This window comes from Tiliqua scincoides, chromosome 5, assembly GCF_035046505.1.
Source record: "Tiliqua scincoides isolate rTilSci1 chromosome 5, rTilSci1.hap2, whole genome shotgun sequence".
NCBI classification, from domain to species: domain Eukaryota; kingdom Metazoa; phylum Chordata; class Lepidosauria; order Squamata; family Scincidae; genus Tiliqua; species Tiliqua scincoides.
The window spans coordinates 117488778-117510659 of record NC_089825.1 but is presented as its reverse complement, the minus strand read 5'-3'; the positions used below and the strand labels follow the sequence as shown (position 1 = coordinate 117510659).

At 45.4% G+C, this 21882-nt stretch overlaps 1 protein-coding gene and 1 pseudogene across 1 annotated transcript; both read right to left on the bottom strand.

Moving 5' to 3' along the window:
* Window positions 1-2677: 2677 nt before the first annotated feature.
* Window positions 2678-3585, bottom strand: LOC136653415 (vomeronasal type-2 receptor 26-like; annotated as a pseudogene).
* Window positions 3586-12889: 9304 nt separating this feature from the next.
* Window positions 12890-21685, bottom strand: LOC136653414 (vomeronasal type-2 receptor 26-like). Its single transcript, XM_066630315.1, has 5 exons — window positions 21542-21685; window positions 18588-19448; window positions 15938-16153; window positions 15060-15186; window positions 12890-13791 (listed from the first exon to the last, which is right to left on the bottom strand). Exons 1-5 carry the CDS (start codon window positions 21683-21685, stop codon window positions 12890-12892), a joined length of 2250 nt encoding a protein of 749 aa, XP_066486412.1.
* Window positions 21686-21882: the final 197 nt, after the last annotated feature.

The following is a 21882-nucleotide window of genomic DNA, read 5'->3' as shown; positions in this document are numbered from 1 at the left end:
CCAAAGTACATGAATGAATTACAATCCATCTTCTTCGTCCTAGCAATTTTCCCGCATCTGTGCAGGATAAGGTAATTATATATAAAGGTAATCGTTAGTTCATTGTGGGGTGTTCCCAGTGGTACTGATGAAGTAAACATGTTTTTGGTTTTTTTGAGCTGAAGTGTTTTGATCTGCTTACTTTGACAGTAAGGGACCCTGTGGACTTGGAATGACCCTCAGCAAGCTGAGGACACCAAAAATAATAGTCTATGGCAGTCATTTTCAACCACTGTGCCATAGCACACTAGTGTGCCGCGAATGGTCCCCATGTGTGCTGCGAGAATTCGGGAGAGAGTCATTTATCAATAGGACCATTGGGGGATGTGAGCCCCCCATTGACAGCACAGTGTGCCTTGTCAATGGTCAAAAAAACCAATGGTGTGCCTTGACCATTTTAGTGCCTTGCCAGTGTGCCGTGAGATGAAAAGTGTTGAAAATCACTGGTCTATGGTCTGAAAATAGAGGAGGACAGAACATGAAAGGGCCCTGTTACCGGCATAGCTTCTCAAACACTTGTAACACGCATACATGGGAGAAAAAACAATTTGTATGCTCAGATCATGTGTAGTGGCCCATGGTACATCTATACAGTTGGCAGCAAAAGGACTGGGAAGCAGAGAGTGAAAGATGTAACAAAAAGCTTTAGTATAGTGCAACATTTCCCAAACTGTGATTTGTGACCCACTGGTGGGCCTGACCTGATGTGCAGTGGACCTCAATGAGCTGCTCAATGTCACATCACAAAGCATTCCTAGAAGCCTCCAGAGGCCGCTACTGGGTCGTGCAGAGCCTGTGATCCACTCCATTGGCCTCTGTGGCCAAGGCCTTGAGGAAGTGACTAGAAGTGATTTCCAGGTTGCACCAGCAAATTCTGGTTCACTTCTGTGTTACTCCATGGGAATTCAGGGGCCCATGGAGGCCAATGGAGTGAGTCACAGGCCCAATACAACCTGGAAATGGCCTCTGGGGGCTCCCAGGAATGCTTTGTGGTGTGATGTTGAGCATTGTGCCATGACCCAACCATGGACAACAAGGTGGGTCATGGCACTAAAAGGTTTGAGAACCACTGGTATAGTAACTACAATAAATATTTTAAAATTTTTTAAAAATGGGGCTTAGCTGAACTTACTCAAGGCTGCATCAAATGGGCCTGCTGTGACACTACAACTCTCATTCCTGCAGGACAGCACGCTTTATAGTGGCCACAAAGTGCAACCTGCCACTCTGTATAGCCAGGCCACTGCCTTAAAATCAGCATGGGTGGTGTCTAGGAAGTGGTTGGGTGGAATGAGGTTGGGAGGGTGAGGGTGGAGACCAGAGTGGGGATGGGGCTGTGTCGAGGCTGGGAAGGGGATGGGTGTTGATGGCAGCAGGGCTGTCAGTATCCTATCTCCCTTCCACAGTGTGATTCACTTTCCTGGGCCCACTTGGGAAGGTAAAATTCCTGGCTCAGATTCGAGTAAATTTTCCAGGTAGACGGTTCTGAGTAGAGCTGTGTAGAACAGTCTGAGTAGAACTGTTCAAGTAGAAGTGTCAGAGTAGTGGAGGCCTACCCCAGGCAACGGAACAGCACACAGCAAATGACAGCTTCTCAACACTTGCACCTTCACAAGGTGACTTGTGTCAGTGGATCACGAGATCCAGTGGCATAAATGGTCCAGAGGGCTCCAGTCCATGTGTTCCATATGGAATTGGATCACAAGTGAGTGTGGCTAAGTATAGAGGCTCATGACAGCCCTTGAGCTCGTGACTATACATTCAGGATTAGGTCGACTGGGTCAGACTCATGAATGACATCCAATTTAGCAGCTTCATGACACCTCTTGAATGGTTGGATGGATGCCCTTGTGCAGTTCTCCTATTCAGGAATGGCAACTTTACACAGAATGTCCAGTTCAGGGAGATTGAAATACTCCCTGGTGCTGCTTTCAGTGGGACATAATCCTCAAGTATGTGAAGGAGTACAGCACTGAAGTATTGTGAGAGGCTGTTTCTCCCATGCATTCATTCACCTCTTTAGAGTATCTGCTGAACAAAAGCATCTCCTAGCATGCATACAAATAAAGGGTCATGGAATCTCTGTAGAGAAATCTTGCACTTCCTGTCTCCTTGACATTATTTTCTTTTTAGAGATTGGAAAGTTTTTTTAAAAAATAAATAAGAAGTATTGAGGCCACACCATAATTTAATGGTCCAGATTAAGGGGCCTAATTTACAAAACTTCAAGATCTTCAGACACAGCACTTGCTCTATGACATCACCAAGCTCTCAATAAGTGTCATGAATGTTGTTCAGCCTGCCCCATTAAACAAGTGTGATACCTCTGGTGTAAATGGGGCCTGCACATTTGAGTGAAAGGGAGGGAGAAGGAGAATTAATTTTGGGGTGCGTGCCACAAAGCATGATGGAGAAGACCTGTCCATGATTTCCTTTAAAAATTGCTGAATTCAGCATGGTTTGGAACTGTGGCTTTGACGGAAGGAATGGTATATTTAACCTTTTCCTCCTTCGTGGATTGCTTTTTAAAGAAACATTCACTAAAGTGCATATTCAAGGGAGAATTTTGGTGATCCTTGAGGAAGGTACTTCATATGGCAGCTGCAAAGAAGCTCACACAATATTCTGCTGAAATGCTTCAGTCTTTTCTTCTTGTTAGCTGTTCTCTGTTGTTCAACTCAGGCCTGAACAAAATGATATAGCATTTGGGTGAAAAGATGCAGCCCAGCAGACTAGCACTAGAGGCCAAGATAGAGAAGATCTCCACAGCTACCATGTATTTTCCTTTGGTGCTCAGGTATGTTGGGACAAAGGAAAGCCAAACACTGCAAAAGACCAACGTACTAAAAGTGATGAACTTGGCTTCGTTGAAGCTGTCAGGTAGCTTCTTGGCCGAGAATGCCACAGAGAAACTGCCAATGGCCAAGAAGCCCATATAGCCCAAGACACAGTAAAACATAGTCACAGATCCCTCGTTACATTCCAATATAATTTCTTCCAGCACTGAGTGCTTGTCAGTGTCTGGGAAAGGAGGAGAAGTTGCCAGCCACACAATACAAATGCCTGTTTGAATGAGGGAGCAGGAAAGAACAATGGAGGTGGCCAGTCTGGTCCCCACCTACTTCCTCATGGTGGACCCTGGCCTGGTTGCCATGAAAGCCAGCACCACCGTGATGGTCTTTGCCAGCACACAGGAAACAGCCACTGAGAAGATGATGCCAAAAGCAGCTTGTCGGAGGAGACATGTCACTTTCATGGGCTGTCCAATGAATAGAGGAAGAGCAGTGAAGAGAGGAAGCAGAGCAGGAGGGAGATGAGGAGGGTGTAGGTGAGGTTGCGGTTGTTGGCTTTGACGATGGGAGTGTTGCAGTGTTTCACAAACATTCTTAGCACCAGAACTGTGATCAAGGAAAGGAAAAGAGCAATGAAGGCCAAACTAATTCCCATAGGTTCTTCATAGGACAAGACGGCTACAGCCTTGGGAATGCATCAGTCTCTTTTTTGGCTCGGATAGCTTTCATCTGTGCATTCATAACAGTCATTCATGTCTGTTAAGGAAAAGATACGGTCTTGATTATACCAGTGTGCTATAAAACTCAGCAAAATACCATATTTCTCCCCTGACCGGTAACATTCGGCTATTCAAATCATAGGATCAGTTCTGTGCAGTTTCTGTGAAATGTTGCAGAGGATGGTTTACATGTTTTTTTTTTTTTACATCTTTGTGTGCCTAAATCAGAACTTTGGCTTGTAAGCCCCAAGATCTGGGAAGTCATCTAAGATTATGGTCCTTTTGAAAATGGGTGGGCCTAGTGTCCCACAACAGTGTCAAGCCTCATAAAAAATCATCAGGATGCCAAACCGTCATGTTGACAACTGAAGGAATGACAACTAAATCCTAACTTGCCCTGGAGCAGGCAGGTGGGTCTGCCCTGCATCCAAAGCAGGGTTGGGGCCAGTTGCGGCTCAGCCCGGGGTAAAGGGAATTTCTTCCCCTTACCCTGGGTAAAGTGGCAGCAGGCCCAATGGGGCTACTTGGTTCTGCGCTATCTCAGGAAGTGTCTCAGATCCGAGCAGTTTGGAGCTGCCAAGCACTGCCCAGGAATGAGAATAGGATCCAGCATAGGTACTGGATCCTGGCCCTGCCCTCACCCCACCTACTGCTTGCCCACAGGCCTGCCCACCCTTCCCATGCCCCCAGACCCCCGTGCCAGACTAGTTCAGCCAGTATGGACTCATCCTTCACACCAACCCAACAGGGCTTGGGCCAGCTTCCCTTCTCTCCTGATGGCATGAAAGTGCTTTACAGCACTTTTGCAATACCGGTGGGCCGGCGCAAGGGACTTGCACCAGCCCATGCCAATTTTAGGATTGCGCCTTGAGACTTCTAAATCTAGAAATAATGTTCAGAGAGTACTTATTAAGAGTCCCATGATACAAAATCTTCTTTCTATCTAGGAGCAGCACAGCACAAGAATTGCAGGGAGAAATGACCTCTCTTTTGTTTTCACCAGAAGCACCCACATCCTTATCACAATCTTATCAGAATTACTTCTAATTTTATTGGCAATAAACAGTGGTAGCATGCATATACACACACAAGACATCACACTGTTTCTTCTCCATCAGCACCCTCCCAGCTGAAGATAATCTGCTAACTGAACTTGACCACTGAATAAGTGGTGGGTTTCCAATGCTTTGTGGAGGAGACCAACAGCCCATCCTTATGCCCCCGTGGCACTCACTGGTACAGTGATGCTGAAATGGACACCAATGTATTCCGTGGGGTCGGGGCATCTGCCGGAGTCTCCTTTGGGTAAGGGAACATTTGTACCTTTACTCCAGGTAGAGTGTTGCTGGCCCCAATGGGTCCCCTTGGATCTGCACCAGTTCTTTTTTTTTCTTTTTTAATTCAGATATAGGAATAGGTACAAAGGTACATATGTAGGTTGGGGGAATACATAGGAAAGATACATTAAGTCTTCTCTAGAATACAGTTTTTGCTTTTTGTCTTTCAAACAACTACAGATCTGACACCTCTTCTAAACTATTTTGTTCTATTTATTCTATTTCTAAGCATTTCTTGAGCTGGCACAGAACCAAGGAGGCCCATGTCAGAAGGCTTGACTCAGGAGGGGGGCATAGGATTTAGAGGCAACCTCTGCCCCCCCTTCCTGGCCTGATCCTTCCCTTAGTCCACCCTCCCTCTGCCCAGTTCCGCCCTCCCCCACCTTCTCCCCACCCTCCCTCCCCCCGAAAAGCCTCCTGTCAGCTAACCGGAACAGTTACTGCCTGGAACTTCCGTGGCACGTCTTCCCAGCTCTGAAGCGCAGTGTTGACTGGAGCTGGTCCTTACTCTGGCACTGCGGGCTTACTGCCAGCAGTGACATGCCTTATGGCACTTGCACAGTAGCGGTTGCTGGGGCACCATGCCAGTTACCAATGCTGTCCCAGCATAGGCCCCAAATGTCCTTATTCTGCCCAACAGAATGTTTCTCCCACTGGAGGTGCAGAAGTGTCTGATTTATCTTTTTTTTTTTAACAAAAAAAAGTTTGCGAGGCATCTGAGAATAGGGAATAATATTTTCTTTTGATTTGCCACGTCGACTGCTTTATCAACTATTTGATATAATAATAGACCACTCAATTATATTCAGACACTGCATATAGCCCCCTCCCCATTTTCCTGATTTGATAGGCAGCTTCCTCTCGATTATAGCTGATCCATTTGAGAACTCTTTGCAATCTATTTCTTACCCTTCTGATTTGAAATCTTTCCTTCTGGACATGGGATGCAATCACAGCAGCAAAAGGGCTCCCCCTCCTTCACTCTCTTGCGAAATCCAGAATAGCAGCTCTTGCTACATACAGAAAGAGGTTGCACCTGAACCATAAATGAAAGAGAATCATGGGAAAAAATGTACCTGGAAAGCTTAAGTTTCTTGGGACTTTTCTTTTATTATCAATGTGATAAGGTGCCTTAGCAATGAATGAATGAATTTAATAGGGAGTACTGGATGCTACAAACTGTTGCTTTTTTCCTTTATTAGAACATTAAGGAATCAATCCCTGGGCCTTACGTTGGTGGATCTTGTGATTCTGTTCTGCAGGAGGCTGTCACCTACTGCAAAGCTGTGGAGGCCTTGCAGAGCAATGCTGGCCCACCAGTACCTTCACTGCTGTTGATCATTCAGCTCTGGAAGTCTTCCTAGAGTTGCCAATAACAGAATCCTACCTGATTAAACCATGTGTGCCATGTGATGGCATTGTCATTGATAGCGAATGCCTGGTCTGGAGGAGCCTGGGGATCCACTCCCCCAACTTTCACTCTCTGAAAAGATTGGTTGGAAGAAATAATCCAGTTGATGATATCAAATCCAACAATTAACGCTCCATTTTGATCAAAAGAAACTTCATCCCCAGCACTGTTGTTAAATGAGACAGTTCTCAGAAACTACATTTTAAAAAAAAAAGGAAATGCCAAGAATATAGAAAGGCGGTAGTTGAATATTTGAAATGATCATTTATTTATTTATTCTTCTATTAGTTTTGTCTATAAGAATGTTTAAAGGGCTTTGGATGGAGCCTGTTCTCTGGTGGAAAGGATCATTACTGATTCACTTAATAGTGATTGTTTCTCATAAATTCACAGAGAAAAGGGAGGTAAACAGTGATAGATGCTCAAATGAGTCCATTCTGCATTTGAAGTGGTTGTAAAGCGCACAGGAAATTGGACAAGGGAAGAATTTGAGGAGGCAGTTTATTTAGGGATGGGGCCTGCTGTAATAGATTTGGCATGGTGCTTTGCCAAAGGAGGAGACTGAGTCCATTACCTTCCATAACTGCGGATTCTGGAGCTTCCACCCCCTTCCATCAACCAGGGTCCTGTGTGGGTGTATAGACAAAGACATGACATGTAAAGCACGGGCCACAGCATGGACAGCATTGTAGACACTGTAGCTGTGTCCAAGCATGCCCATTTCAAAGAAAGTTCCCGGAAGACTCTCCAGCTTCTCCTGCCCTGTGCAAATCCCTTCATTCACTGTAACCAGGTCTGGATTTGGGAAGACACAGTCGAACGCATTTTGCCAGAAACTTCTGATAAAGCCATCTCCATTGGTGCTGGATGGGTTTCTGCTCTCAAGAAACTGGCGAAATCCTGGTGGGTCATTGGTGTGAATTGTGAAGGATATCGCACCATGGAACATTTCTGTACCCCAAGTCCTTTGATATGGATTTGATACAAGCTCTATCTGGGCAATCATTATCAAAACGTTATGCTTTGCTGTACTTGTCATATGTTCCTGTTCCGACAGATACGGAAACCATCTCATAAGTGTTATAGAATTATAACCCCTGCTAATTGGGTAAGAGGCACTTTTTCAAGTGGGTGCTCCTTTTTTTAGCAGGGGGAGAGTAACTGGCCCATCTCACCCCAGCACTGTCTCTTCTAGTGGCTGTCTGCTGGTATTCATTTGCATCTTTTTAGATTGTGAGCCCTTTTGGGACAGGGAGCCATTTAGTTATTTGATTTTTCTCTGTAAACCGCTTTGTGAACTTTTAGTTGAAAAGGGGTATATAAATACTGTTAATAATGTTAATTAATAATAATTTCCCGTAGACAACTATTATGTTGGCTTTAGACTCCATGATTTTATCATGTATTTTTGCCCCATGTTGGAACTTGTCATTCATTTCAGGAACAAAAACACTTTCAGGCATTCTTTCTATGAAGGCAAAACAGATGCCTCCCTGGGAAAACATTGGAAGCACCCTCTGCACAAATCTTTCTCCACAGTCATTATCCATAGTCAGGAGCCCAACCCATGTCCAGCTGAAATGCAGAAGTAAGGAGAGGATCCCTGAGTACTGAACATCATCCGAGGGGACCACCTGGTAGAAGGGGATTCCTGGAACTTTATTGTCCATCATTGGAGCAGGGCCATAGATGAGCTAATGGAAGATGGCAAGGTGGGGGGAAGGGTGGAAATAATGGTAGCCTTTATACGACTTTTCCAAGTATCCAAAACACTTTATATACAGCATGTTTCAGGGATTCGTTCAACAACCTGCACTGACATTTATTTTTACTAATCCTTTGTTACAAATAGGTATTTGAGGCTGAGAGGAGCTTCCCAGAAGCCAGTTTGTGGATTCTGGACTCCTGGTATTACCTGGTTGAGCACTCCCATTCCTTAATAACTATAGCTTGTTGTTAACCCAACCCAAAGAAGAAGGCTTGGGGCCCACAAGAATATTATCAAAAAACCCCATTACAGATTTCCCCATTCTTTTGCATCTCTTTCTGTCTTCCAATGACAAAATGAAATCTGGAAGGTCAGAGGAACTGTGAATGATGTGCTAACTTCTCATACAACGTAAACAGTTACAGGCAGTCCAAACCTAATGGGATGCCCTGCCTGTGGAATGCATTCTGCTGGCACAAGCTGCTGCAATGCAGCAGTAAAGTGTGAGCCTTTCTGGAGCCTTCCCATGTATGCTAGCAGAGACCCGCCAAAGCAGGCAAGCCCATTCAGAGTTTGGAACAGGGTGAGGGGAGACCAGGAAGAAGGCAAAAAGGGGAGGAGGTGGGCAGAATGGGGCAGTGATATGAACAGGGAGGTGGGTAGATCAGGTTCAGGAGAGAGGCAGGATTGGCAACAGTTGCCAAATTCTGACTCCCTTCCTGTGTCTTCATGGGTCAACACAGACTTGCGTGAGTGATTGAGCTGGCACAGGTTCAAGTTGATCCACAGTGGCTGCTGGGGTTTACCTAGGGCAAGGGTCAACTCCCTCTTACCCCAGAGACCTCCAGAAACCAACATTCCCCCATGGGATGAAGCAGAAGCCACGCCAAAGCTGCTACACCTCTGTGCAGGGAGTTAGGTAGGACTGGGCCGAAAGACACTCTACCTGTGGAATCTTGTAGATATCCAAGACAGTTGCCACATGAAGGGAGACTTGGGAATCCAGTCCCCCAATGACTGCTATCAGTTTATGCTGGATGTCACACTTGTAGTTGGGGACAAATCTCTCCAGGGAAGACAGAAGTAGCATTGTGACCTGGTAGACCCACTTTTCACTGAAATAGCTGTCATAGATGTGGAAGCCCAAGGTGAGATTGGGTAAGATGTAGGGATTTTCATTGATCTCCTTGATTGCAAATGCCAAGGCCAGAATGTGCTGGTAATGTTTTGTTATTATCCTACAACAAGAGTGGCATCTGTTATCATTAAAGTTTCCCAAGCCAGAGTTTAATTATTTAAATCGGGTTCTGCACATTTTTAAACCTTTCTAAAAAACCTTGTAAGTTGACTTTCGTGAGATGGTGTGTACTCCCTCAGCTAAATAACAATGTATGCTTTGCTGGTCAGCTAGGGTACTGGGTAGTTAGGATGTTGTAGTGGTGTTGCATTAGAAAGGGAGGTGTGCAAGGATATGTCATTAAACACAGCAAGTGGCAACCAATTTATTGTCAACTAAGGGTGCAATCCTAACCAGCTTTCCAGCACCAAGGTAAGAGCAATGCAATTCCAAGATAAGGGAACAAACATTGCCATACCCACCTGCTCCCCACCTGCAGGATGCAGCAAACACCCCCCTCATACACTTATCCCAGTGCACATGCCCCACTGGTACAGCTATGCTAGTGCTGTAAAGTTGGTTAGGATTGTGCCCTAAGCAAGGTAGGGAGGTGTGGTGGCAGTAGTCATGAAGTGAAGCTGGTGGGAAATAGCTGAGGAAGGACTTTACTAGTGGTTAATCACATCTGTTGTACAGAGAGCTAAAGTTCAACCACTAGCATTTTCAATTTTCAGTATTTGATGTTAACAGTATTTGACGTAGGCAGGATGTATGGTCTGGAGGTTTATCTGCCACCTTGCCTGAAAAAGCTAAGCAGGGCCAGCCTTTGGATGGGTGACTGGAATACTGCTGAGGTTGCTGTGTGGATGTGGAGGTATCAGCTGGCAAGGAATGAATAACATCTTGAGAGGCTGTCTGAGAGTCTATGAGAAAGTCAGTATATAAATATTGTGATAAACAATTACATGATTCAGCATCATATGTACTATGTAACACACAATAAATATGGGGGAGTAGATGGAAGAAACAACTTGAAAAAGATATAGGAGTCTACACAGAAAAGAATACCTGCAAGGACGGTGGTTCTTAGTGTTTTTACACAGTATCTTTGTCAAAGGCATTTCTCCATGGGCTTTCATCCTGCAACCTACTCTACAAAAAGCATTTTGCAGTTATCTGGGTCGGGGCAGCATTATCTACTCAGTGTTTCTCACACAGGTGGTTCATGAGCCAATTTCAGGTGGCTCCCCATTCATTTCAATATTTTATTTTTAATATATTAGACTTGATACTCCCATGGGATGTGACTGCATTAGGGGAAATGTGACACATCTGTACTTTTAACAGGCTACTTTGTATATGCTTTTAATAGTGATAGTCAATGGGACTTACTCCTGGGTAAGTGTAAGGAGGATCACAGCTGAGGATTGTTAAAAATTTTCCTGCTTGAGAAGGTCATTACTGGTCATGACATCACTTCTGGTGGGTCCTGTCAGATTCTTATTCTAAAAAGTGGGTCCCGGTGCTAAAGGTTTGAGAACCACTGATCTACATATATCTTTGCTTACTCGACTCATTCTTAATGCCAAAACTGTGACAGGAAAGCGACAGGCGATGAGAGGGAATGTAGAGAAACATGATTTGATAAAGCAATTGATGAACGGGTGTAAAACAACAATTATAGTAGAAAGAAAGTCTTTTAGAAGCATCTATGCAGTGGCTTTGAACCCAATCCTGAGTGTGCACCGCCGGCACTGTGCCGGCGGTGAGTGTTGCCAACATGCCATAAAGCACATTTGCATCCCTCAGTGCCAGTCCAGCACCGGTGCTAAGGTCAGTCTAGCTGGTCTAGCACCAGTGCTAGCGCCATTCTAGTGCCGGTGCTACGGTGACCCAAAAGTTGCCATAGAATAGAGTAGTTCCATTGTGGGGCTACTTCCCTCCCCCGAGGAGCTGCCGGAGGCTGCCCTGTTGCATGCAGGATGATGTGGCAGCCGTTTTGGCGCTGTGATAGTCCCAGTGCAACAGGCAGCTATTTACTTGGGCTCTTTACTTCCCTAAGCAGAAATGGGTGCTTCTGCTCTTCAGTATTCCCTTCATTCTATTGAGTCTCTTCGGCCTGGCCATTCAAGTGATGAAATATGAAGAAATAAGAACAAAGAAAATCCTTACGTAAGATGTTCTTGTAGTGCCGGTGGGGGCTCCTCAGTGAAGGCCACTGCGTCAGAAAAAATGAAGGCTTGAGAAGCAATGCCTCCAACGATGATGTCTCCTGGCTGATGATACTTGTAAAGTGGAGGGTGTGGATTGCGTATTTGGCACTTAACAATGTGAGCCTTGCATACCCAGTGAAGAAAGAGTACCAGTACGAATACCACAAATGCCAACATCTTATGCACAGGTCTAGATCTTCACACCATCACTAGAATCTTTGTATTTTCTAGCCGGAGTTCATTGGTATTTTTGTATCCTCAGATGCCTGTACACTGGGATATTTTCTCTAAAGCGTGCAAGATCAAACTGATGAATCCTTGCCTGTTCCTCGACTTAGCTTTAAGTGGTAGTTCTGGGTATATTTTTAATGTTCATCGCAGTCTTTACTGTGTATTTTTATAGCTGCTACTAGTTTTTGTCTGAAAACTTGAACTGAGGTTGAAAGGCCTTCTGGAGGCCTTAGAAGGTCTTCAGAGGGGCAGGGTTGGTGCAAGTGGCCTCCCTGGCCCTCCGAAGGCCTTCAGATGGGGGCAGGGTAGGTGGAGAGGTGAGGAAGGTGCCGCTGCCCCTGCAGATGTGGAAGCCGGGGGCATTTGACCCCCTTGACACCCCCAGGTGCACCAGTGTAGCAGACCAATCCTAGTCCCCCCATATGATGCAGCAAGGTCAAGGAGGCTTGCTTTGTATCCGGAGGGGGGTGATGCCATGGTATGATGGGAAAAGGAAGTAAGGAAACTTTTCCTTATCCTACTCCATCATGCCATGGTCTCCCACGGATCTCCTTGGGCATGTGCCAGCTCTTTAGCTGGCGTAAGTCTGAGGTCACAAAACGGGCATGCTGATCCTTATTGGAGGGGATAGGATTTGATGCTAGGAGCCACCCTTTCCTGCTTCCATCACGCCCCCACCCTCCCCCAGCCTCCCCATGTTCCTCCCTCCCCCTGCCTGTTCTGCCTCTCCTACTGACTTATGTGACTCTGTGGGCCTTCTTCAACTTGCTGCCACACATGGGGCCATTCCAGCCTCTCCACCCATGTTCTGGCAGCTTCGAGCACTACCTGTGCACCTTTTACAGCTGCCATAATAGGACTGGACTGTTAAAATAATGGTATATGGGGTAAAAGTCGAGGGGGATGAAACATGCTGTCTGAAGACTATGGCTACTGCTCTTCTTCTGCAGCAGAGAATGGTGCACCCTTCAGGCAGGGTGACCAGATGTCATAACCACAAAAGACGACCAGGCACCCCAAAATGAGGTTCAAATGACATAGTACTTGGGGGGAAGAGGCTTTTCCTGAACTTGTTTATGTCGAGGTATAAAGGTTACTGATGGGATGTGGTCTTTGGGAAGAACGAGACTAGAGTAGCAGGCAAAGAAGATCTCTATCCAGGATCCTGTAAATTGGCTTGTGATTGATCTAGCATTGTAAGAATAAACCTTCTAAAATTCTTTAAAGAGTTTTGTCTCTTTTGAAGTGCATCAATCAACCAACACCAATTTTTTTTCCATCACTGACAGTCGCTTCTCAGGGTTTCAGACAGGACTGGGCTGTCAGTCTTTTCTTCTTGTCAGTTGTTCCTTGTTGTTCAGCTCAGGCCTCAGCACAATGATGTAACATTTGGGGAAAAAGATGCAGCCCAGCAGCCCAGCACTAGAGGACAAGATAGAGAAGATCTCCACAGCAATCATGTTTTTCCCCTTTGTGCTCAGGTAGGTTGGAATGAAGGAAAGCCAAACACTGCAAAAGACCAACATGCTGAAGGTGATGAATTTGGCTTCATTGAAGCTGTCGGGTAGTTTCCTGGCAAGAAATGCCACAGAGAAACTGACAACAGCCAAGAAGCCCATATAGCCCAGGACACAGTAAAACATAGTCACAGATCCCTCGTTACATCCCAATACAATTTCCTCCAGCACTGAATGCTTGTCAGTGTCTGGGAAAGGAGGAGACGTTTCCAGCCACACAATACAAATGCCTGTTTGAATGAGGGAGCAGGAAAGAACTATGGAGGTGGCCAGTCTTGTCCCCACCCACTTCCTCATCCTGCTTCCTGGCTTGGTGGCCATGAAAGCCAGAACCACCGTGACGGTCTTTGCCAACACGCAAGAAACAGCCACCGAGAAGATGATGCCGAAAGCAGTTTGTCGGAGGAGACACGTCACTTTTGTGGGCTGTCCAATGAAAAGCAATGATGAGAGGAAGCAGAGCAGGAAGGAGATGAGGAGGGTGTAGGTGAGGCTGCGGTTGTTGGCTTTGACAATGGGAGTGTTGTGGTGTTTCTTAAATGTTTTTAGCACCAGAGCTGTGATCAAGGAAAACAAAAAGGCAGCAAAGGCCAAACTGATTCCCATAGGTTCTTCATAGGACAAGAAGGTCACAACCTTGGGAATACATGCATCTCTTTTTTGGTTTGGATAGCTTTCATCTGTGCATCCATAACAGTCATTCATGTCTGCAAAGGAAAAGATGTGGTCTTGATTACACCAACATGCCATAAATCTCAGCAACATGCCATAGTTCTTTATCCTCTGACAGGTAACATTCCACTGTTCACATTAAAGGATCTATTCCAAGCAGATCCTGTGAAATGTAGCAGAGGATGGTTTAAGTGGTTGTGAGCGTTGGGTTATAACTTACACTTTCAGCCCAATTCTATCCTCTAAACTCCCCTCCCCCATTTGTCCAGCAGTTACAAAAAATAGGCATGCTGTATTCAGCGGCAAAGGTAGATCCCCTTTCCCCTCTCCATATACCTCCCACTCTACAGTGGGTCTCCTAGAACTGGCGCTAGCACAAGTCCGAGTTGAGAAAGGGGGCCTTGAGGCTCGTTCCAGCTGGGATAGGACCCAATGCATGCCATTGCCACTGGATCCACCCCTCCCATAACTCCCCATCCCCTGTTCCTCCCTATCCTGCTCTGCTTTTGCCCCTTCCATTTTGCCTTCCCTTCCTCTCCCACTGGCTTTCCAGCTCCAGATAGCTTCCCACTAGTGCTCCAGCAACTTGGAAGACTACTGGAGTATGCTTTATGGCTGTTTCTGGCAACTGCCACCAGCAAGATGTAGTACAGGCGTGCACTGCTTAACAACCGATTGCTTAACTACGAGCCGCATATATGACAGTGGTGAAAGAACAATAAAGGTGTTCTTAACGAGGCAATCGCATCCCCCATAGCCTGCAGTAGAGTGTCTGTTTACACAACAGAGAGACTGTTAATGCAAAGGAGAGGCAATCTATCTCCAGTAGCCTGTTCAGTCAGCTAGTGTCTGGCAGGGAGTGTCTGTTAACACAACGAAGAAAATAGATTGTACTGAACGTTCACTCAATGACCTAATCGCATAACAACAGGGATAGGAGAACATATCCCCTTCGTTAAGTGGCACACACCTGTATTGGGCTGTCAGTCCCATAGTCATTGACAGTAAACCAAGGTAATAAGCATTTACTCGAGACTTTACATTATTTCTTCATCAGCTTTCTGCCAGCTAACTGGTGACTTCCTAACTAACCACAGAAAAGGTGGTGAGTGTCCTACGTTTAGCAAGGGAGAGCAAATGTCCTTATTCTGCCCATTATAGCGTCTCCCCAGTGGAAGTGTCTGACTTGTCTATTTTTTTCGTTTGTGAACTCTAAGAGAACAGCGAACCATCTTTCCTTTTGCTAGGTATGTTTAGGAATACAGTCATCTCTTTTGATACCTCTGTGCAGTCTATTCCTTACCTTTCTGATTTGAAATCTTCCCTTCTGGACATAGGACACATTCATAGCAGCAAAAGGGCTCCCCCTCCTTCACTCTCTTGCTAAATCCAGGGTAGCAGCTCTTGCTACATTTAGAAAGAGGTTGTACCTGAACCATAAAAGAAAGAAGAGGTGGAGAAGCAGGAAAATAATATGCATGGTTACCGACCTTCTGTTTCTTGGACCATTTTGCATGTTATCAAAGTGACGAAGCATCTCAGGAATGGATGAATGTACTTAAGTAGTACCACTTGATATGCTACAAACTGTTGCTCCATTTCTTTACAGGTCAAGCCTATTAGAGAATTTTCCATTCGCGGATCTGGCTCAGCCCAGGTGCTCTGGACCTACGTTCCAGCACAGGTTAGGATTAATTAATAAGTTCAGTCCTTTTAACTATTTTCAAATAAAATGCATGCAAGTGTACAGCAAGCAATGAAGGAGAACCTGGAGCATCAACTGTTTCATCAATTCATAAAATGTCTGGAGGCAGGCTGTGCAGCATGGCCTTTCCCAGTTTGAAGAGACACTTGGCCAACAGTCTGAGGCTAAGAGGCAAAGAAGGAAGGCCCATAGCCAGGGAGACAGACCAGGGACAGACTGCACTTGCTGCCAGTGTGGAAGGGATTGTCACTCCCAAATTGGCCTTTTCAGCCACACTAGATGCTGTTCCAGAACCACCTTTCAGAGCGCGATACCATAGTCTTTCGAGACTGAAGGTGGCCAACATGAACGGTATTTATAGGGGCTCCTACTAACTGGGGAAAAAAAAGAAAGACTTTGCTTGTCATGGATGAAACTTATTTAATTCTCACTCAGCACAGGAAGTCTTCCTTGACTTGCCAACAACACCCTCCTACCTGATTAAACCATCTGTGCCATGTGATGGCATCCTCATTGATGGTGAAAGCCTGGTCTGGAGGAGCCTGGGGATCCACACTCCCAACTTTAATTCTATGAAAGGATTGATTGGAAATAATCCAGTTGATGATATCAAATCCTGCAATTAATTCCCCATTTTGGTCAAAAGAAACTTTGTCTCCTGCACTGTTGTTAAATGAGACGATTCTCAGAAACTAGATAGAGAAAGGAAGTGTCAAGGGTATAGAAAGACTGCACTTGGAAGTTGGAGACGATCATTTATGTACTTCTTTTACTTACATCTAGGAACAGTGTAAGAGTCCAATCCTGGGCTCAGGGTGCTGGCTCACCACTGGTGCACACTGCCTTATGGCACGTTTGTGGACCCTACTATTAGGTGAGCGCCGGTAATAGCCCAGCCCTGGCTGATGCCAGGCTACTGCCAGGCAGACACCCAACCTCCGCCACTCTGCAGTCACGTGGACCGCCGAGCAGCACAGAGGTAAGCGGGTGTGTGGGGGGAGGCAGGGAGGAGGGGAGCCAGGGAGGGGGAGGTGAGCGGCGGGCAGGGAGAGGGTGGGGACAAGGCATGGAGGGGGCGGGGAGAGGGCAGGTAGAGGCATGTTGGGGGAGGGAGGCAGGACTCAAAAGTCACCATGTTGGGCTCACTGCCTGACATGAAGACACTTGATTTACCACTGACCTTTGAGTTGGCGGTGAATCGAGTAACCCCATTGTGAGGCTAGTGCGCTTACCAGGGGAAGGGGACAAAAGTCCCCTTCTCCTGAGGTGCCACCCACCAGCTGCTTTGGGCATTCAGGATGTGGTGGCAGCCATTTTCAGCGCCGTAGCAGCCACACACCCCAGTCAGCTCAGAATTGGGCTGTAAATTGGTAAAAACAATATAGCACTGCCAAAACACGAAATTGGGCTTATAGAACAACAAAGTGTGGTATCCTGCTCAATTAGTGAAATAACACTGACATTTACTTATTAAAGTGGCTGCGGAGCATCTGTGAATCGTCCCGAGTGCTTCTGTGTGACTGAGGGCACAATCCTAACCCCTTACGTCAGCAGTTTCCAGCACTGGCATAGCAGTGTCAATGGGACATGTGCTGCATCCTGCAGTTGGGCGTCACTCACGGAGGACTCCTCAAAGTAAGGGAGTGTTTGTTCCCTTACCTCAGAGCTGCATTGCCCTTAAGTCAGTGCTGGAAAGCACTGACATAAGGGGTTAGGACTGCGCCCTAAGCCATTTCTGCCCAAGATTGCATATGCGTAACAGGGATCAAATGTGGGTGGGCATATGCGTAAAAGGGATCACACCTGTGGGTGGGCAACTATGGGTTAAGCCTCTGACTCCCTTGGAGTTCTGTTGCTTTTACTGGCTGCAAAGTCTTCTGAGAATGCTCAGAAGCTGCCAAGGAAAATGCATGGAGCCCTATGGAAAGTGAAACTGAGTGACATGTTTATTCATGTTTCCTCATGAGTAGGAGACCATGTCTTGGTCCATTGGAAAGGACAGGCCGAGAGGAATGCAAGGACACCAGAATGGCCCCAGTCTGATGAACCAGGCCCCAAAAACATGCGAGAAGGAAGTCCCTCCCTCCAAGCAGATAAGTGTACTGAAAGCTATGAAAAGTAAAACTGAGCTTTTTAATTAAACAAATTAAACAAATACTTAATGGTTCCTTGCTATGTTTTTTCGCGTGCTCTTTAAAACCACTTTGTTTCCATAGCAATTCAATGCTATGTTCAATTCTGTTGGTTCAAGTTGCTATCTCCTCAATGATTTACTTTGCCAATGTCTTAATTTGTTTGTGTTTGGTAGCACGGGGTTCATTGTAGTTGTTCAACCAAGTAGCAGGCACATCTTAAACAGCTCCTGTAAGTTTAATTCAAGTAGTTGACTATGTAGTTGTGCTCTTCAGGCAGGGTGTGCTCCCTGAGGCATTTGGTGGGCTGCTGTGAGATACAGGAAGCTGGACTAGATGGGCCTATGGCCTGATCCAGTGGGGCTGTTCTTATGTTCTTATGACAAGTGCATCTAGGGAGGCTGATGCAATAGAGTCAGGAGTCATGAGTACGCATGTGTGTTATGCCTGTTTTATTCCTATGCCTGCTGACAGCCACAGGTGTAAAAACATATATACCCTCTATACAACAGTGATTACACTCGATAAAAATGCTTTAAGATTGATTAAAATATTGATTAAAATATTATTGATTGATAAATTGATTAAAATATTAATTTGGAATAAAAACACATAACACCGTTATAACACTGCTTTCAGCCCCCTTTCTAAGGATAGCACCGCTGTCCATGAAAAATAAAACGGTTCTAGACTGCTACTACTTACATCACTTTTTTCCATAGGAATGAATACTTAAAGGGCTTGAGATGCAGCCTATTCTATGGCACAAAGGGAAATTTCTAACACACTGGATAGTGATTGCTGCTTATATGAGGAGGAAAACAGCAAAGGATGTTTGAATCTGTCCATTCTGCATTTCAACCTGAAAGTGCTCAGAAACAACATGGGGAACTGGACAAAGGAAGGATGTGGGGAGGAGGTTTGTTTACAGATACGGCCTGCTTTAACACCCAATGCACACTGCTTTGCTACATGAGGAGGCTGATTCCATTACCTGCCACAACTGCTGATTCTGGCGCTTCAGTCCCCTTTCTTCAACAAGGGCTCTATGTGGGAGAACAGAGAAGGACATGGCATGTAAAGCACGGGCCACAGCATGGACAGCATTGTAGACACTGTAGCTGTGTCCAAGCATGCCCATTTCAAAGAAAGGTCCCGGAAGGCTCTCCAGCGTCTCCTGCCCTGTGCAAATATCTTCATTCACTGTGCCTTGGTCTGAATCTGGGAAGACACAGTTGAATGCGCTTTGCCAGAAACTTCTGATAAAGCCATCTCCATTGGTGCTGGATGGGTTTCTACTCTGAAGAAACTGGCGGAATCCTGGTGGGTCATTGGTGTGAATTGTGAAGCATATCGCACCATGGAACGTTTCTGCATTCCAAGTCCTTTGAAAGGGATTCAATACAAACTCTAACTGGGCAGTCATTATGAAAACTTTACCTTTTCCTGTACTTGTCATGTGTTCCTGTTCTGACAGATATGGGAACCATCTCAGAAGTGTCATTGCATCAGATTTTCCATAGACAACCACCACATTGGCATTAGAGTCCATGATTTTATCATGTATTTTTGCCCCATTTTGGAGTCTGTCAATAATTTCAGAGACAAAAGTAACTCGGGGTATTCTTTCTATGAAGGCAAAACAAATGCCTCTCTGGGAAAACAGCGGAACCACCATCTGCACAAATCTCTCTCCATCATCATTTTCCATAGTCAGGAGCCCAATCCATGTCCAGCTGAAATGCAGAAGTAAGGAGAGGATCCCTGAATGCTGAACCTCTCCCTTGGGGACCATCTGGTAGAAGGGAATTCCTGGGGTTTTATCACCTGTCATTGGAGCAGGGCCGTAGATGAGCTAATGAGGTCAGGGGAGGAGAGAAAATAATACCCTTTATATGAGTTTTTCCAAATATTCAAAACATTTTATATCCAGTATGTTCCAGAATTTTTTCAACATTCCTATAGTGCAGTGTTTCTCGAATGTGGGTCAGAACCCACTAGGTGGGTTGTAGCAGCGCAAGACGTTGCTTTGGGAAACAACCAAGGCTTCTGGGGCCTTGTTGTTTGGTGGGAGTGCAGAGGCACTGAGAAAGTTTAGACTATAAACAGGAACAGCGAGGCGCAGAGCAATGAATGAGAGCCGGGAGACAGGTCTCCGAAGGTTGATGCAGAGAGGCTTGAAGCTGGAGCAGATCTGACTTCTTTGCCCTGCCTCTGCAAGCTTTCTTTATTCTTAAACATGTCACAATCCCTTGCAATACAAATTACACTAACAGCTTCTAGCTGGCCTGGCTAACCGCAACACATTCTTAAGATAAAGCTCTTTTTTTAACATTCTGTTGTTTTCTAGCACTGGCTTTCAGACACTCAGCATATCTTAAGGCTGCTCTCCAAAGAGTGTGCTCTTTGCGCAGACGCAGAGTGTGCTCTGCTTTGTTGCCACATATGCTAAGACATCTCAAAGCTCAGTGCCTGTGCACATAAATACTACAGTGGGTCACGAGCCAATCTGAGGTGGTTCCCATTCATTTCAATATTTTATTTTTAATATATTAGTATTGATGGTAACATGATATGTGACTGCATTTGGAAAAAAGTTACAGATGTATATGCTTCAACAATGATAGTCAATGGGGCTTACTCCTGGGTAAGTGTGGATAGAATTGCAGCCTAGGATTGTTAAAAATTTTCCTGCATGATGTCACTTCTGGCTATGACACCACTTTCAGGTTAATGACATCACTTCTGGTGGGTCCTGGCAGATTGTCATTCTCATATATATGAGAGTGGGAGAACCAGGGCTTCCTAGACATCCATTCAGTGGATTCTGGTTTTTGAAATCTCATTTCTTAACCACAACAGTATGCCCAGGGATGCTGCACCCCAAAGCGCCACCCAATGCATTCTGGGGTCCAAAACCTCTGTATGGAGGAAAAGTCCATCACAGGTTACGAGTTATGACTCTGTGCAGACTCTGGGTTTTAGAGGTAGCCTGTGTCTGAATGGCAGATGCAAGGGAATGACAAGATACAGGTCTCGTGTAGTCCTAGAGGCATCTGGTGAGCCACTCAGAAGTACAGGAAGTTGAATTAAATCAGCCTGATCCAGCAGGGCTTTTCTTTTGCACTTCTGTCTTTCTCTTTGTTTCAGAGCCTACAATGGTGGCTTTCAGTGGCTTGCACATTGCCAACAATAAACCAATAATGCATAGAAAAAATAATAGACCTTTTTGTTGATGTTTCAGGATTGGCATGGTTCTTCCCTGATAGCACCGTTCAAATGATATCCTGGTAACTGTTAGCACAGGCCAACACACATTTTGCTTCCTTAAACATTACACCAATTCCTGGGTATATTTGGGGTGCCGATTCCAAAAAGGGCATCTATTTTGCCCTATCACATCTAGTTTAGCAGACATGGCATAGCCTCTTTAGTGAATGGTTCAAGCGGCTTCCTCATGAAGAAGCCTGCAGCATGGCTTCCTCATGAGGAAGCTGCTTGAACCATTCACTAATGAGGCTATACTATATCTCCAAAACTAGACGTGATAGGGCAAAACGGATGCCATTTTTTGAATCGCCACCCCAAATCCATATCAAACCACCATAAAGTTTGGGAAAAACTTTTCTGACCCTCAATTTTGTAGGCCTGTGTAATCAGCGGTAAATAGGCAAAGTGATCAGTAGATCATGCAGAAAGCAATAACAACATGGAGCATGAAACCACTGAACAGGGTGAATGTATCCTTTAATATTGTAAAGATGCCCAGGTTCTTATTCAAACCATTCAAATCACAAGAATAACCTACTGATTCTCCTTTACAAATGGGCCCATTCTAATGCGTCCTTTTCTATCTTTGAAGCACAAAACAAAAACTGGAAGGACAAAGGAAGTTGGAATGAAGTGATAACTTCTCAGAGGACATCAACAGAGATAAAGTCATCCTACCTGTGGAACCTTATAGATATCCAAGAGAGTTGCCACATGGAGGGAGACTCGGGAATCCACTCCCCCAATGACTGCTATCAGTTTATGCTGGTTGTCACACTTGTAGTTGGGGACAAATCTCTCTACTGAGGATAGCAGTAACATTGTGACATGATAGGACCACTTGTCACTGAAATAGCTGTCATAGATGTGGAAGCCCAGAGTGACATTGGGTAAGATGTGGGGATGTTCATTGATCTCCTTCACTGCAAAGGCCAAGGCCAGAATGTGCTGGTAATGTTTTGTTATTATTCTAGAATGAGAGTTATGTTCTTTATCACAAAAGTTTTCCAAACTGTAGT

Bases quoted from the DNA above. Each gene is read 5' to 3' on its own strand.
- LOC136653414 (XM_066630315.1), bottom strand. From the start codon at position 21,685: ATGTTACTGCTATCCTCAGTAGAGAGATTTGTCCCCAACTACAAGTGT. The intron at 15,187-15,937 runs GTAGGAGGGTGT...TTTATGGTTCAG, and splicing joins GGCACAGATGGTTTAATCAG to GTACAACCTCTTTCTAAATG. The intron at 13,792-15,059 runs GTAAGGAATAGA...TTTCCTTTGCAG, and splicing joins GAAGATTTCAAATCAGAAAG to ACATGAATGACTGTTATGGA.